The sequence below is a fragment of the Mesoplodon mirus genome (genome assembly GCF_964341445.2).
Source record: "Mesoplodon mirus genome assembly, chromosome: 8".
NCBI lineage: Eukaryota > Metazoa > Chordata > Mammalia > Artiodactyla > Ziphiidae > Mesoplodon > Mesoplodon mirus.
This window is the reverse complement of record NC_138984.1, coordinates 48,103,021-48,115,736: the sequence shown is the minus strand read 5'-3', so window position 1 is coordinate 48,115,736 and position 12,716 is coordinate 48,103,021. Positions and strand designations below refer to the sequence as shown.

At 37.7% G+C, this 12,716-nt stretch overlaps 1 protein-coding gene across 2 annotated transcripts in view; it reads left to right on the top strand.

Moving 5' to 3' along the window:
* The window catches only part of ITGAV (integrin subunit alpha V), an 86,433-nt gene that overhangs the window by 52,689 nt on the left and 21,028 nt on the right, over positions 1-12,716 (top strand). For both annotated transcript variants that reach the window (XM_082631096.1, XM_082631095.1), the window contains exons 13-17: positions 2,900-3,091; positions 4,605-4,650; positions 6,229-6,336; positions 9,429-9,487; positions 11,031-11,185. In XM_082631096.1, the coding sequence (XP_082487222.1) occupies positions 2,900-3,091; positions 4,605-4,650; positions 6,229-6,336; positions 9,429-9,487; positions 11,031-11,185 (560 nt within the window). The remainder of the gene's footprint in view (positions 1-2,899; positions 3,092-4,604; positions 4,651-6,228; positions 6,337-9,428; positions 9,488-11,030; positions 11,186-12,716) is intronic.

The window sequence follows — 12,716 nt, the reverse complement described above, 5'->3', positions numbered from 1 at the left end:
GAGATAGATACCATAGAGGATGATTTTATTCTTCCAAAGTGTCTCCTGGGGTCTTATTGTCCCAAAGAGTAGATTGTGAATGACAGTGTCTTCAGGAGAAAATGATCTGAGCTGTTATTTATGTAACTATATTTATATAGTTTATATGTGTATATATATGTATTTATAGTTTATATGTATATATAGTTTATATATACATATAATGAAGTATTGGTTGTAACCTGGATCTTTTCCTTGTTCAGACCTGATGACATTGACTCTCTGTTATGTCTTTGCTGCTGTTTTCCTCCCTTTCCACTTACACCCTCTGGAAAAACCCTAGATATCATCAAGAGGGTTGCCGAAAACAAAACAATAAAATTATGTTCCACAATTATGTGGAGTTTTTGTCAATACTTCTCCAGAAAGGCAGAGGGAAAAAACACAGAAAAGAGAAACTAAAATGATCAAAGGAAGAGACTGATGACATGGAAAAGTAGGGCTCTCCAGACTAGACAGATACCAGCCAAGAGAAAAGATGATTAGAATGTACAAAATAATGAAAGGTTTAGAAAAGGTAAGGAGAATTTTTTAAAACCATCTCTCAACAGTAGAGCCATATTCTGTTGGAAAATTGTATTTTAATAAAAACTTTCTTAATGCACTTGTCAATTTAGAAGTTATATTTATCTTTTGAAACTTAAAAAAGATAAGGAAGGACTCTTACATAATTTAAATACTACTTTTTATTTAAGGATAACAAATTCTTAGTTGGCGCTTACTGCAGGCCAAGCACTGTTCTAACTGCTAAAAATGAGAGGATAACTTAGAGCCCATCCATGTCCTTAAGGAATTTAGCATGAGTAGGAGCAAATTTAATGTGAACAAGTAAACACTGGAATGTAGTCATCACAGTGTTTGAGATATTCTTGGGCATAATGGTCTTAAAGAAAAGATGAGTGACCAAGGTATGTTTGATGTCTCAGGGGTTGCAGCATTGAGGGGGCTGAAAACATTTCGGGTATATTAAGTAAATTGAGTCAGTTTGGAATGGCTGGTACATAGGGGCTGTCATAGGCAAGATGGACACATCCTTGCTCTCATGAAATTTATGTTTTGTGGAGGAGCCATAGAGTAAACACATCAAGGGGAAATTCAGATAGTGATAAAGGCTGTGCGTTTAAACAAAAAAAGGCAAGGTAACATGATAGAGAGTACCTAGATGGAGAGGGGAGAGTGCATTGCTCCATAGCATGGCCAGGGAAGACCTCTCTGACAAGATGACATTTGAACTGTGATTTGGACAAACAGAAGGAGCAAAGCTTGAAAAGCTCTGGAGCAAGAACTGTTAAGGCAGAGGGAACAGCAAGTATAAATCCAGAGATGCGGACTCGCTTGCTGAGTTTAAGAAACAGAGAAAAGGGCCAGGATTGGTAGGAAGAGTGAGTGAGGGTAGACTTGGGGTTGGGAGTGGGGTGATGAATGGACAAACCAGGTAACACGTAAATGCTTTGGGAAATAAGGATTTTAAGAAGGAAGATAACATGATATTAACATTTGGCAGGGTTTTTGTTTTTTGTTTTTTGTTTTTTTTGCAGTACGCGGGCCTCTCACTGTTGTGGCCTCTCCCGTTGCGGAGCGCAGGCTCCGGACACGCAGGCTCAGTGGCCATGGCTCACGGGCCCAGCTGCTCCGCGGCATGTGGGATCTTCCCGGACTGGGGCACGAACCCGCGTCCCCTGCATCGGCAGACGGACTCTCAACCACTGCGCCACCAGGGAAACCCAACATTTGGCAGTTTTGAAGAGAATGGATTATAGGGGCAAGAGTAGAAGTGGGAGGCCCCTTAGGCTGCTTTAGGGGTCCAGGCAAAGAATGAGAATGGCCTTGTCCAGGGTGGGACCAGCAAAGGTAGAAGGAAGTGGGCATAGTTATTTGTAATATATTCTAGAGTTAGGAAAGATCATAGTGACTATTTGGTGTACTGTTTTGTTTTTAAAGCATTTCAAACTTTTTATTTGTTTATTTCATTTCAGTGTAAGTTGAGCAAGATAGAGATGAAATCATAACTTTCAACTTTCTGAGTCAGGTTGACTTCTCAAAAAAACCTGAAAACCATGCCCAACTAAATTAACTAGAATTTTAAGAGCTAGAATGAACCTTAGATGAATCTTTTTACATGTCCCTTCCCCTCTATTTTAAGGATGAGGCATTTGAGGTCCAGAAAGGTTAAGTGATTTGTCCAAGGTCATACCCGGAATATCTGGCTCCAAATTTTAATGTCATTTCCATACAGTTTTGCTTGAATCTCCTTGAATTTGGTTGTTGCTTTTGAATTAAGAGTACCCTACTGCCACCACGCATGGCTGCTTTGCCTGAAGTAGAGAGCCTGGCTGCCCAGAGGACTCATTCCTTCTTGGGAGGGCTTCCTACTTTGAGTAGCAGGCTGTCATCTTGGACAGCACCACATGAGGGTGCCGTGGGACCACAGCTGCCTCTGCTTCCCATGCAACTCCCCGCCACAGGAAGTTTCCTAGGTCCCATGGAGTAGTCCAGCCAAAGGGAGAGGAGAGAATGGCCAGGATGTGTCCTGGAATGGGGAATGGGAAAAGTTCTTTCCCAGAAAGAGAAGAGAATTGTACATGCGATGCCCGTGGAAATAAAGGCTTTATGGCATTGGTTAAAAAAAAAAAAAAGAAAAGAAAAAAGAGTACCCTACTGAACTTGGAATTGATAAACATGATACATGGGTTCTAAAGATGTTAAGACCTTTTCCACAGAAATAATGACGAGCACTAAGACTTCCTTCTCTCCATCCTTGCCCTCCTCCCTCCCACTCTGCTTTCCTCCTTTATTCCTCACCTTCTCCCCTCCCTCATTTCCCTCTCCTCCCTCTTCCCCTCTTCCTTTTCCCCCTCAGATATTGCAATCGCTGCTCCATATGGGGGTGAAGATAAAAAAGGAATTGTTTATATTTTCAATGGAAGACCTACAGGCTTGAATGCGGTACCATCTCAGATCCTTGAAGGGAAGTGGGCTGCTCGGAGCATGCCACCAAGCTTCGGCTATTCAATGAAAGGAGCCACGGATATAGACAAGAATGGATATCCAGGTGCTTTCCTAGAAATACAAAGAGCGTCTTAGATTTTTCGGTCCTAATAGCAAGTAGTATTAGTTACTGCTCTCTTGATTTCTGTTATAAATCATTTAAATTCAATATTTCAACTACTGTTCAAGCCCTTGCCGTTGTTCAAGGCACTGTTCTCGTCATTGAGGGGATACAAAGCACAGACAGCTGTTTCCTGGGAGCTTCCAATATAAAGCACGTACTCGTAGTTCTTCTTTTATTGTCTTGAAGTCTGTAATGAAATGTCAGAATGTGGAAGCTATAAACAAAAGCTCAGTCTAAGTTTTCAAATGTCAGCCATCTCTTTTTGTTTTTAATGGTCTAGCAGTTTTATGGACTTGACTAATCATCATGATTTTTATGAAATATATTATCTCAGTAAATTCTCACAATAAGGCTTGTTTACTTGCATATATATATTTACTTTTGTGAATTTCCTTTCTACATCTTTTTTTCTCCATTTCTATTGGAATGTTGTTTTTCTTTTCTTTCATTCATTTTTTTTTAACTTGTGGCAGTTCCTTAGATACTGAGGGTTTTAACTCCTTAACTCTTACGTATATTTCTCAGTTTTGTCATGTTTTCTTTTTGGGCATAAAGAAATTCTTAATTTTTATGTAATCCGTTGTACCTGTCTTTATGGTTTCTCATGTACTTTTCTGCTTAGAAAGGGCTTCGTCAAATTTAGCTTGGGTATACTGAGAGAGAGAGTTCTGATTTCATTTTTTCCTAGTTGTGAACCAGTGGTACCAGCTACGTATAAAAACTAATGCATTCTATTTTTGTTGATTTGGATGCTATCTGCTGTCATTCTAAGCATTCTAAGTACAGTTGACCCTTGGACAACGTGAGGGTTAGGGGTGCCAACCTTCTGCACAGTCAAAAATCCACATATAACTAACTGTACACTTGGTCCTCTATCCACAGTTCCACCTCTGCGGATTCAGCCAACCTCAGGTTGTGTAGTGCTATAGTATGTATTCAGTGCGGAAAAATGTCCACTTATAAGTAGACCCGCTCAGTTCTAGACCCGCGCAGTTCAGACCTATGTTGTTCAAGGATCAAGTGTATATGTATTGTGCTTTTTTTGTTTTGTTTTGTTTTTGAAACAAAATAAGTAAATGAAAAAAAAGAAATTTTACAATGAAATTGTAAAATCCACAGGCATCTATAAAGCTTTTTCCTTTGGGGATGTGTGTGTTTGCATGGTATACACTTCCTTATTGTTGCTGATTTTTACTATGTATCCATTAAAAAGAGTCTTGTCTACCTGGATGGATGAAAAAATTAGTTTTATGATGAGTGTTTGCCATTGATGATAGCATATTTAAAGTTTTCATATACATTTTAGCCTTTTAGATGTTGTCTTACAACCACTTAATGAAGAATAGTTTTGAGACTATGTCTATATCTTTATTATACACACTGAGAGCTTTATGGAATGATATGTGAATTAAAAAATAATTATTATTAACATATTTTTCTGCTCTCTTTTAAGACTTAATTGTAGGAGCTTTCGGTGTAGATAGAGCTGTATTATACAGGTAAGCGTTTCCATATCTAGTAATATAGGAATATTATGAATTATATGAAAGTTTTATAGTTAAGTACCAGTATTTGAATTTCAGTTTAATTTTCTTGAAGTAATGATAAAATTTGTTCTTTCTATTCAAGATTTGCTTCAGGCAAGTAGTAATGATACAAGGAGATCCCAAAGTAGAGAAAGCTATAGATTTTTTTTTTTTCTTTTTTCTGTGGTACGCGGGCCTCTCACTGTTGTGGCCTCTCCCGTTGCGGAGCACAGGCTCCAGACGCGCAGGCTCAGCGGCCATGGCTCACGGACCCAGCCGCTCTGCGGCATGTGGGATCTTCCCTGACCAGGGCACGAACCCGTGTCCCCTGCATCCGCAGGCAGACTCTCAGCCACTTGCGCCACCAGGGAAGCCCTAGATTTTTTTATTTAGGAAAGCATTCAGAATTTTCCCTTTTTGTTCTTTAAATTATGTTCAAAGATGCTCTCCTGTGTTTTAGATTATATGAGTTTAAAATTATAGGAGTTTACATTTTCTTCTAAGAGACAAGAACTTGGTGTTTGTGCCACAGCATTCTGTGACCACAAGGGCAGTATGTAATGATTCCCCAAATGAATATTTTTATTAGAGCAATATGTATAAATCCCCATATCTCCATTTCCCAGCTTCATACATAATCCCAGTATTTATCTGAATTTCATCAATTCCTCATGCCTTACAATATCAACTAACATCCCAAGTAGATTAAGATGTTTACACCTCTATGGACTGTGCTTATACATGGCAGGAAAACTAACACTGGTACTGTGTAGTGGAGGTTGTGATGGGTCAACTTGATTGTGCCTCTCGGGGCAGCTTGTGTCTGTACAGATTCCAGGATTTATCATGATTGAGACAAATACACTGCCCTGAGGCTACTGTATTTTTGTACAGAGCGTAAACCTGTGCATCTGAACTTTGGAAACTATTTTAATTTATTGTTTCAGTTTTTAAAATTGCTATTAACAAAGTAATACATACATGTGGTAAAAATTCAAGCAATGTAAAAAGGGCATACAATAAGAGAAATATACTTCCTCTCACAGCAGTTACTAGTTTTATTAGTATATCCTGTCACAAATATTCTGTGCATTAAAAAATTATGTGTGTGTGTGTGTATACATCCTTTGTACATGGTGTTTTTTTTCCTCTCATGTCTTGGCTAATATCATCCTATATTAGCACAGATGGCTTTACAGCACTCATTTCCCCCACTGTATTGCACTGCATTAGGTAGATATCCCACAACTTGTTTAACCATCTTGCTTTAATGGGCTGCGTTCAGATAGGTTGTGACCAGTGGTCCTGCTTTGCCTGGAACTGAGGGGAATTTACCAGGTCATGGGACTTTCACTGATAAAAGTCAAGACAGTCCTGGGCAAACTGGAATATTTGGTCATGCTAAGTTTAGGTTGTTTCTATTCTTTTTGCTATTATAAACACTGCTTTAGTGAACATCACACTGTGTATGCAATGAATGTGAACCTGAAATGCTTAGATCAATCTAACATTTTAAATAACTTTTTTTTCTTTTCTTTTTTTTTAAACCAGGGCCAGGCCAGTTATCACTGTAAACGCTGGCCTTGAAGTGTATCCTAGCATTTTAAATCAAGACAATAAAACCTGCCCACTGCCTGGGACAGATCTCAAAGTTTCCTGGTAAGGATGTTTGTTTCGTAATAGTTATTATTGTGATTATTGGTTCAGTCATTATAAAAACAACTGAAAATGGAGGGGGAGGCTGAAATATTGCTAAAGCAGTTTCTGTGGGTACACTCTATTTTCTTGTCATAGACTGAATTATAGAAATACTGTTCCAAAGAAGATATGTAGAAGGCTCTAGAAATATGCTCTAAACTAGTATAAAGCTAATTTTAAAAAATTATGCATGCTCAGTGAATATATTCAAAAATAAAGCCAGTAAGATTTTAGAACTCATTTAAATGCTAAACAAGCCTGTGAACATTTTGATTTTAATTTTTAAAAACTAATGGTCTTTTTCAGATTTGATATCTGTGACTAACTGTACGAAAAAAGTTTGCTTTAACATGTTGGTCTTCTATTTGTTCTTTTACTAGTTTCTAAAGAAAAATATAGTTTTTGTAAGCTTCAGGTCTGAATTCTTCTCTAGTCCAGTATTTAAGTTTCCATTATTTGTATGTTACTTTTCTCTATGTTGTATGATTTTTTGCTATGTTTTCATTCTCCCTGTATTTATAATTTTCTTAAGGCTTTTTTCTTTAAACTGACTCGTGATTTACTTTAAAACATATTAAAATAAAATAGAGAAACCAGTGTCTTTCTCATACGTGTTAAAATAAACATAAAGTTAATAATGAAAAGTCTTAACCCATATATAAACTCACCATGGGGAATTCCCTGGTGGTACAGTGGTTAGGACTCTGCGCTTTCACTGCCACGGACCCTGGTTCAATCCCTGCTCGGGGAACTAAGATCCCGCAAGCCGCATGGCGGAAACACTGTTCACTTCATGTTCCTTGCTCACATAGAAAAATCAGAGAGAACTTACATAAGAAGGGTAAACTGATTGGAAGCTGGGAAAATTTTCCTTCAGAAGAGCTAATGAAAAGATATTTTTCTGATTTTGTTTTTGAATTATGTATTATTATTAAAATCATTTTTCAAAATTTTGTTTATAATAAAATATATTAAATAAAAAACATGTATATAATAAAAAATTTATTTCTTTCATTGGATTGCATTAAAAATTCAGTAATATTTAGTCTTCATTTTCATTGACTGGCAGTGAAGTTGTTTTCAAGATTTTGTAAGTTTTACTGACTTTCATCCCTTCACTCACCCTTTGTGTCCTGGTGAAGTTGCTGCACATTGCTGATGATGTGCTTATGATTATGGCAACAAGGTGGAGGCTTTGAATACACTAACTAGAGCAGTAGCTTTCATATGTTTTCGAATATGGCGTGTAGGATGAAATACATTTTACATCATAATCCAGTAAACACGTGCATGTAATTAAAACAAAAGTTTCATGAAATCTTACCCTTGATACTTAAGTCAATTTTACATATTCATTTTTTTAAGATGCTGGACACACCCATTAAACTGATGTCATAACCTAGTAATAAATTGTGAAAATACTGTTCTAGAGGAGCTTGCTAATTAGAGGTAGCTTTATGGGTTTTTTTTTTTTTGCGGTACTCGGGCCTATCACTGCTGTGCCCTCTCCCGTTGTGGAGCACAGGCCCCGGACGCGCAGGCTCAGCGGCCATGGCTCACTGGCCCAGCCGCTCCGCGGAATGTGGGATCCTCCTGGACCGGGGCATGAAACCGTGTCCCCTGCATCGGCAGGCGGACTCTCAACCACTGTGCCAACAGGGGAGCTATTTTTTTTTTTTTTTTTTTTGTGGTACGCGGGCCTCTCACTGTTGTGGCCTCTCCCGCTGCGGAGCACAGGCTCCGGACCCGCAGGCCCAGCGGCCATGGCTCACGGGCCCAGCCGCTCCGCAGCACGTGGGATCCTCCCAGACCGGGGCACGAACCCGCGTCCCCTGCATCAGCAGGCGGACTCCCAACCACTGCACCACCAGGGAAGCCCTATGGGGCTTTTTCATAAGTGAGACATTTATTTTAAATCTGGATTGTCATTTCCCCCATTTAAATTTATCAAAAGATTCTGTAAGCTTGAGAGGAGGTTAAGAAATTCTTTTCTTTCTCTCTTTTTTTTTTTGTCTCATTCCTTTCCATGAAAGGAAACATGCCTAAATTACTGAAGGATGAATTAGATTATTCTGTATAGCTTCATGTTTTAAAAATAATATTAAGACATAAAGAAAGATATAAGGTTTCACAATGTGAACTAAGTATTAGAAATATGAGATTTAAAAAAAAAGAAATGTGAGATTTAGGTGATAATAAAAAAATGTCTAGCTAAATAAATATTATCAGTGTAACAAAAGTGTAACAACAACAACAAAAAATAAATATTATCAGTGTAACAAAAGTGTAACAACAACAAAAGTTTTAGAATCGTACAGACCAGAGTTTGTATTCGAATTCTATTCAATATGTGTTCCATGAAAATGGGAAAATTAATACCATCCAAGCCTCAGTTTTTCAATCTGTAATATAGGGATGATAGCTTATCTAATAGGTTATTATGAAGAATGAGAGTGTATTAGGTATCCTAAACTGGCATAGTGTAAATATTTAATTTTTTAAGCAATATACTATAATTTCATCTACGTTGTGTATTTTGGGGGGAAAGGGAGAAACTGTTACATGGTAATATCAGATTATGTCACCTATAGTGAGTTTTTCAAATAATAAATAAGAGAATAAGAGAGGCATAGATAATCTCTTTTACTGTCTTTTTTTTTTTTTTTTTTTGCTGTACGCGGGCCTCTCACTGCTGTGGCCCCTCCCGTTGCGGAGCACAGGCTCCGGACACACAGGCTCCGCGGCCATGGCTCGCGGGCCCAGCCGCTCCGCGGCATGTGGGATCTTCCGGGATCGGGGCACGAACCCGTGTCCCCTGCATCGGCAGGCGGACTCTCAACCACTGCGCCACCAGGGAAGCCCTACTGTCTTTTTAAAAAAATTAATTGTAGGCATTGTGATGAGACTTTAAAATACCAAAAAGTTCGAATTGTAATTCCAATTCCAAGATAAATAAATAAACAACCAAACAAATAAATAAATAATGCTATATAAATGGGAAAAATGTCTAACCTGGATTATGGGATTTGTATGTATTTTTTATTTTTCTACAGTTTTAATGTCAGGTTCTGCTTAAAGGCAGATGGCAAAGGAGCACTTCCCACGAAACTTAGTAAGTGTTCTATGGAAAAATTATATTATTTTAATGATGCTGCATACACAGCACTTAAAAAATGTTTTAGGACATTTGAATAGCTATTCAAATAGTTGTTATTGCTTTTTTATTTGAATGTTTATGCTTAAAGACATTTAATATTGCAACGTAATTATTGTGTTTGGCAACTCTTAAGCCAATTCAGAAATAATACATTTATTGACATTGTGAACAATTAGTGGTAAATATGGCCTTCACAAAGATAAACAGTTATCATTGTGAGACAGATGAACTCTAGGAGAAATAAGTATCATTGTTTATAAGTCAATGACCTACTGAAAAGTTTATACTTTATGTCTTAGAGAAGCCCCAGTAATCTCCAGAGTAGAGGTGGTTTAGAAATAGAGAGAAGGAAAGTTAGACCACTAAATTTAGCACACGCAGCAAATTCTAACTTGACTCTTCCATTCCAGAAAATGGTTTATGTGATTCTGAGATCAAGGTAGGAGAGTTAAGTAACTGTTGTGGAGATTTGTCGGTATATGTGCTAAGGAATAACAGTAAAGCTCCGGACAGAGGACTGAGTCTGCTGGGGGTGTGTTTGTGCATGAAAGTTCACATAGAGTAGCAAGAAAGGGTCTCTCTGGAAGGTAACTTTTCAGTAAAGACCTGAAGGAAATGAAGGAGCTAAACGATGTCTGGAGGAGTATTTTGCACAGGCGAAATGGCAATTTCAAGAGGCCAGAAGCAGGAGCTTGCTGTTTCTCACAGGGTGGGTGAAACAGAACGAGAAGCAAAATGACCCTGGCTTTTCACTCAAATTTGACATGAAGTTCAACATTTAGAGAAACTTAGAAAGAGATTTGTGGTTTTAAAGATCTGCACTCGTATCTCCTTTGAAGAAGCTATTTAAAGAAGAACTGATGTTAGCAGGCAGTAGTCTAGCAACTGTGCTTCAGACTGTTCACTGGCTGCACATTCATTTTAAGGTGATTCTTGACCCAGTCAGCTATATTTGGTCATTTGCTTCATGAGGGACATATTTACCTGATAGTTTGATACAGTAGCTTCATTAGAAGTAGGAGTTGCAAGTGATGCAAACCGCTCATTCGTCGTAATGGTGAATGTAATGGTATGGGGTATGGGTGCATATTAGTAAACATTTCTTAATCACAGTCAGCAAGAGTCCTGCTACCTGCATTAGTGATAAAAGTCTTAATTCATACATTTTATTTCTGAACTTCCTCCTCTCAGCTTAAATTAAAAGAAAAAATTTCCCCTCTATCTGATAGTTGTTTTATTACCATCATTATCTATTGTCTCAATTTAATAGATGACATTAATTTGGGGATAGTTGGATCAGTTATTTAATTATTAGATATTTATTCAGAATTAATATGTTGTCATCTCACTACAATGTATAGACATTTTTAACGAATTAGAAGCAGATTACTTCTTAAGGGATAAATATGTATCTCTGTTTAAATGAAAACTTGAGATATTTAGGACAGATAGGTGTCCATAAAGATTATGTTGGTTATAAATCCTTTGGTTTGTATAGACTTCCAGGTGGAGCTTCTTTTGGATAAACTCAAGCAAAAAGGAGCCATTCGACGAGCACTGTTTCTCCATAACAGGTCCCCGGGTCACCCCAAGAACATGACCATCTCAAGGGGGGGACAGATGCAATGTGAAGAACTAATAGCATATCTGCGGGTAAGAGATTATCCATTATCTCTTCTTTCTACTTATTATTTTTTCTTTTCATCTAAATGATTTTCACTTTCTGTAAATTTTTTTGGTAGTAAATCAAAAAGAAGACAGAGAAATGCATTTGAGGAAATTGGGCTTTTTAAAGAGTCAAACTTGAGTAATGGACTTCTACGCTTGTCAGACTGGATATTACACGTGGCCTTTCCACAACAATGCTACTGAATAAATTATGACAAACATATTTCTTAAATATTGCTGGACTCTCGAGACAGTAAAAGAAATCCACCCCACCCCCCCGCCCCCCACCATAAGCAATCAATGAAAAAACTACATTGGCTAAACCTGACTTGGGAGTTGTAAACAAGTGTGTGAGCCAGGATGGCTAGGGAGGGAGGGATGGAGTCTGGGCGGAGGGTGAGCTGTACTTGCAGACACCAGCACAGGGGTTCAGGCTCTCCTGGGGCCTTCTGCAAACCAGGGGTCTGACCTGAGCCTCCTGCATTAGGTCCAGAGTCTTCCACAAGGCTAAAGTGTTCCCAAAACAAAGATGTGCCCTGACTCCTGCAAGAGTAAATACAAGGTCTCACTGGAGCAATCTAGTATGGGTCCCATAGGTTAAGTTCAATCAAATAGGAATTCATTTCTTAAAAAAGTACTAAACACACCAGGAAATAAGCCATTAGAAGACACAGCAAATAAATCTTAGTCCTGCAAAAGCTTGAGATGTTAGAATTATCAGTTACAAAATATGTGTGTATAAAATGTTTAATGAAATGAAGGATGAAATTTTTTTTAAAAGACAAAAACATCAGGACTTCTCTGGTGGTCCAGTGGTTAACACTTCATGCTTCCACTGCAGGGGGCGCAGGTTCGATCCCTGGTTGGGGAACTAAGATCCTGCATGCCCCATGGTATGGCAAAAAAAAAAAGACCAAAAACATCAGTAAAGATTTAGAAAACAACATAATTAACAAGCTCAATTTAGTAGACCTATATACCTATATAGAACTTGGCATCCAACAATTAGAGAATATAAAATTTCCCCATATATACATATAAAGGAAGTCTGAACAAATCTGAAACAATTGGAATCATAGAAAATATGCTATTTGATTACAGTGCAATTTTTAGAAATCAATAACAAAGATAAATTGGGAATTAGGAATTGTGATTTTAAGTAACTTACTGATCAAAAAAGAGATCATATTAGGAATTTACTTAGAAGTAAATTATAATGAAACTACTACATATCAAAATGTGTAGGATGTCCCAGAAGCAGAATGTAAAGGTAAATGTATAGCCTTAAATGCTATTTAATTTAAATGAAAGATTGAGAAAAAGATGAAGGAAAAACAAACCCCCAGAAACCTCCACAAAACTAGGAATTGAAAAAGGATGTACCTATAGATAATGGAGAAATTAAAGTAATAAAATATTATGAATAACCTTGTGCTAAGACATAGAAAAACTGAGAGAAAGCAGACATTCTTAGAAAAACACAACACAGCTGTCATTTGAAGAACCCGAACAATTC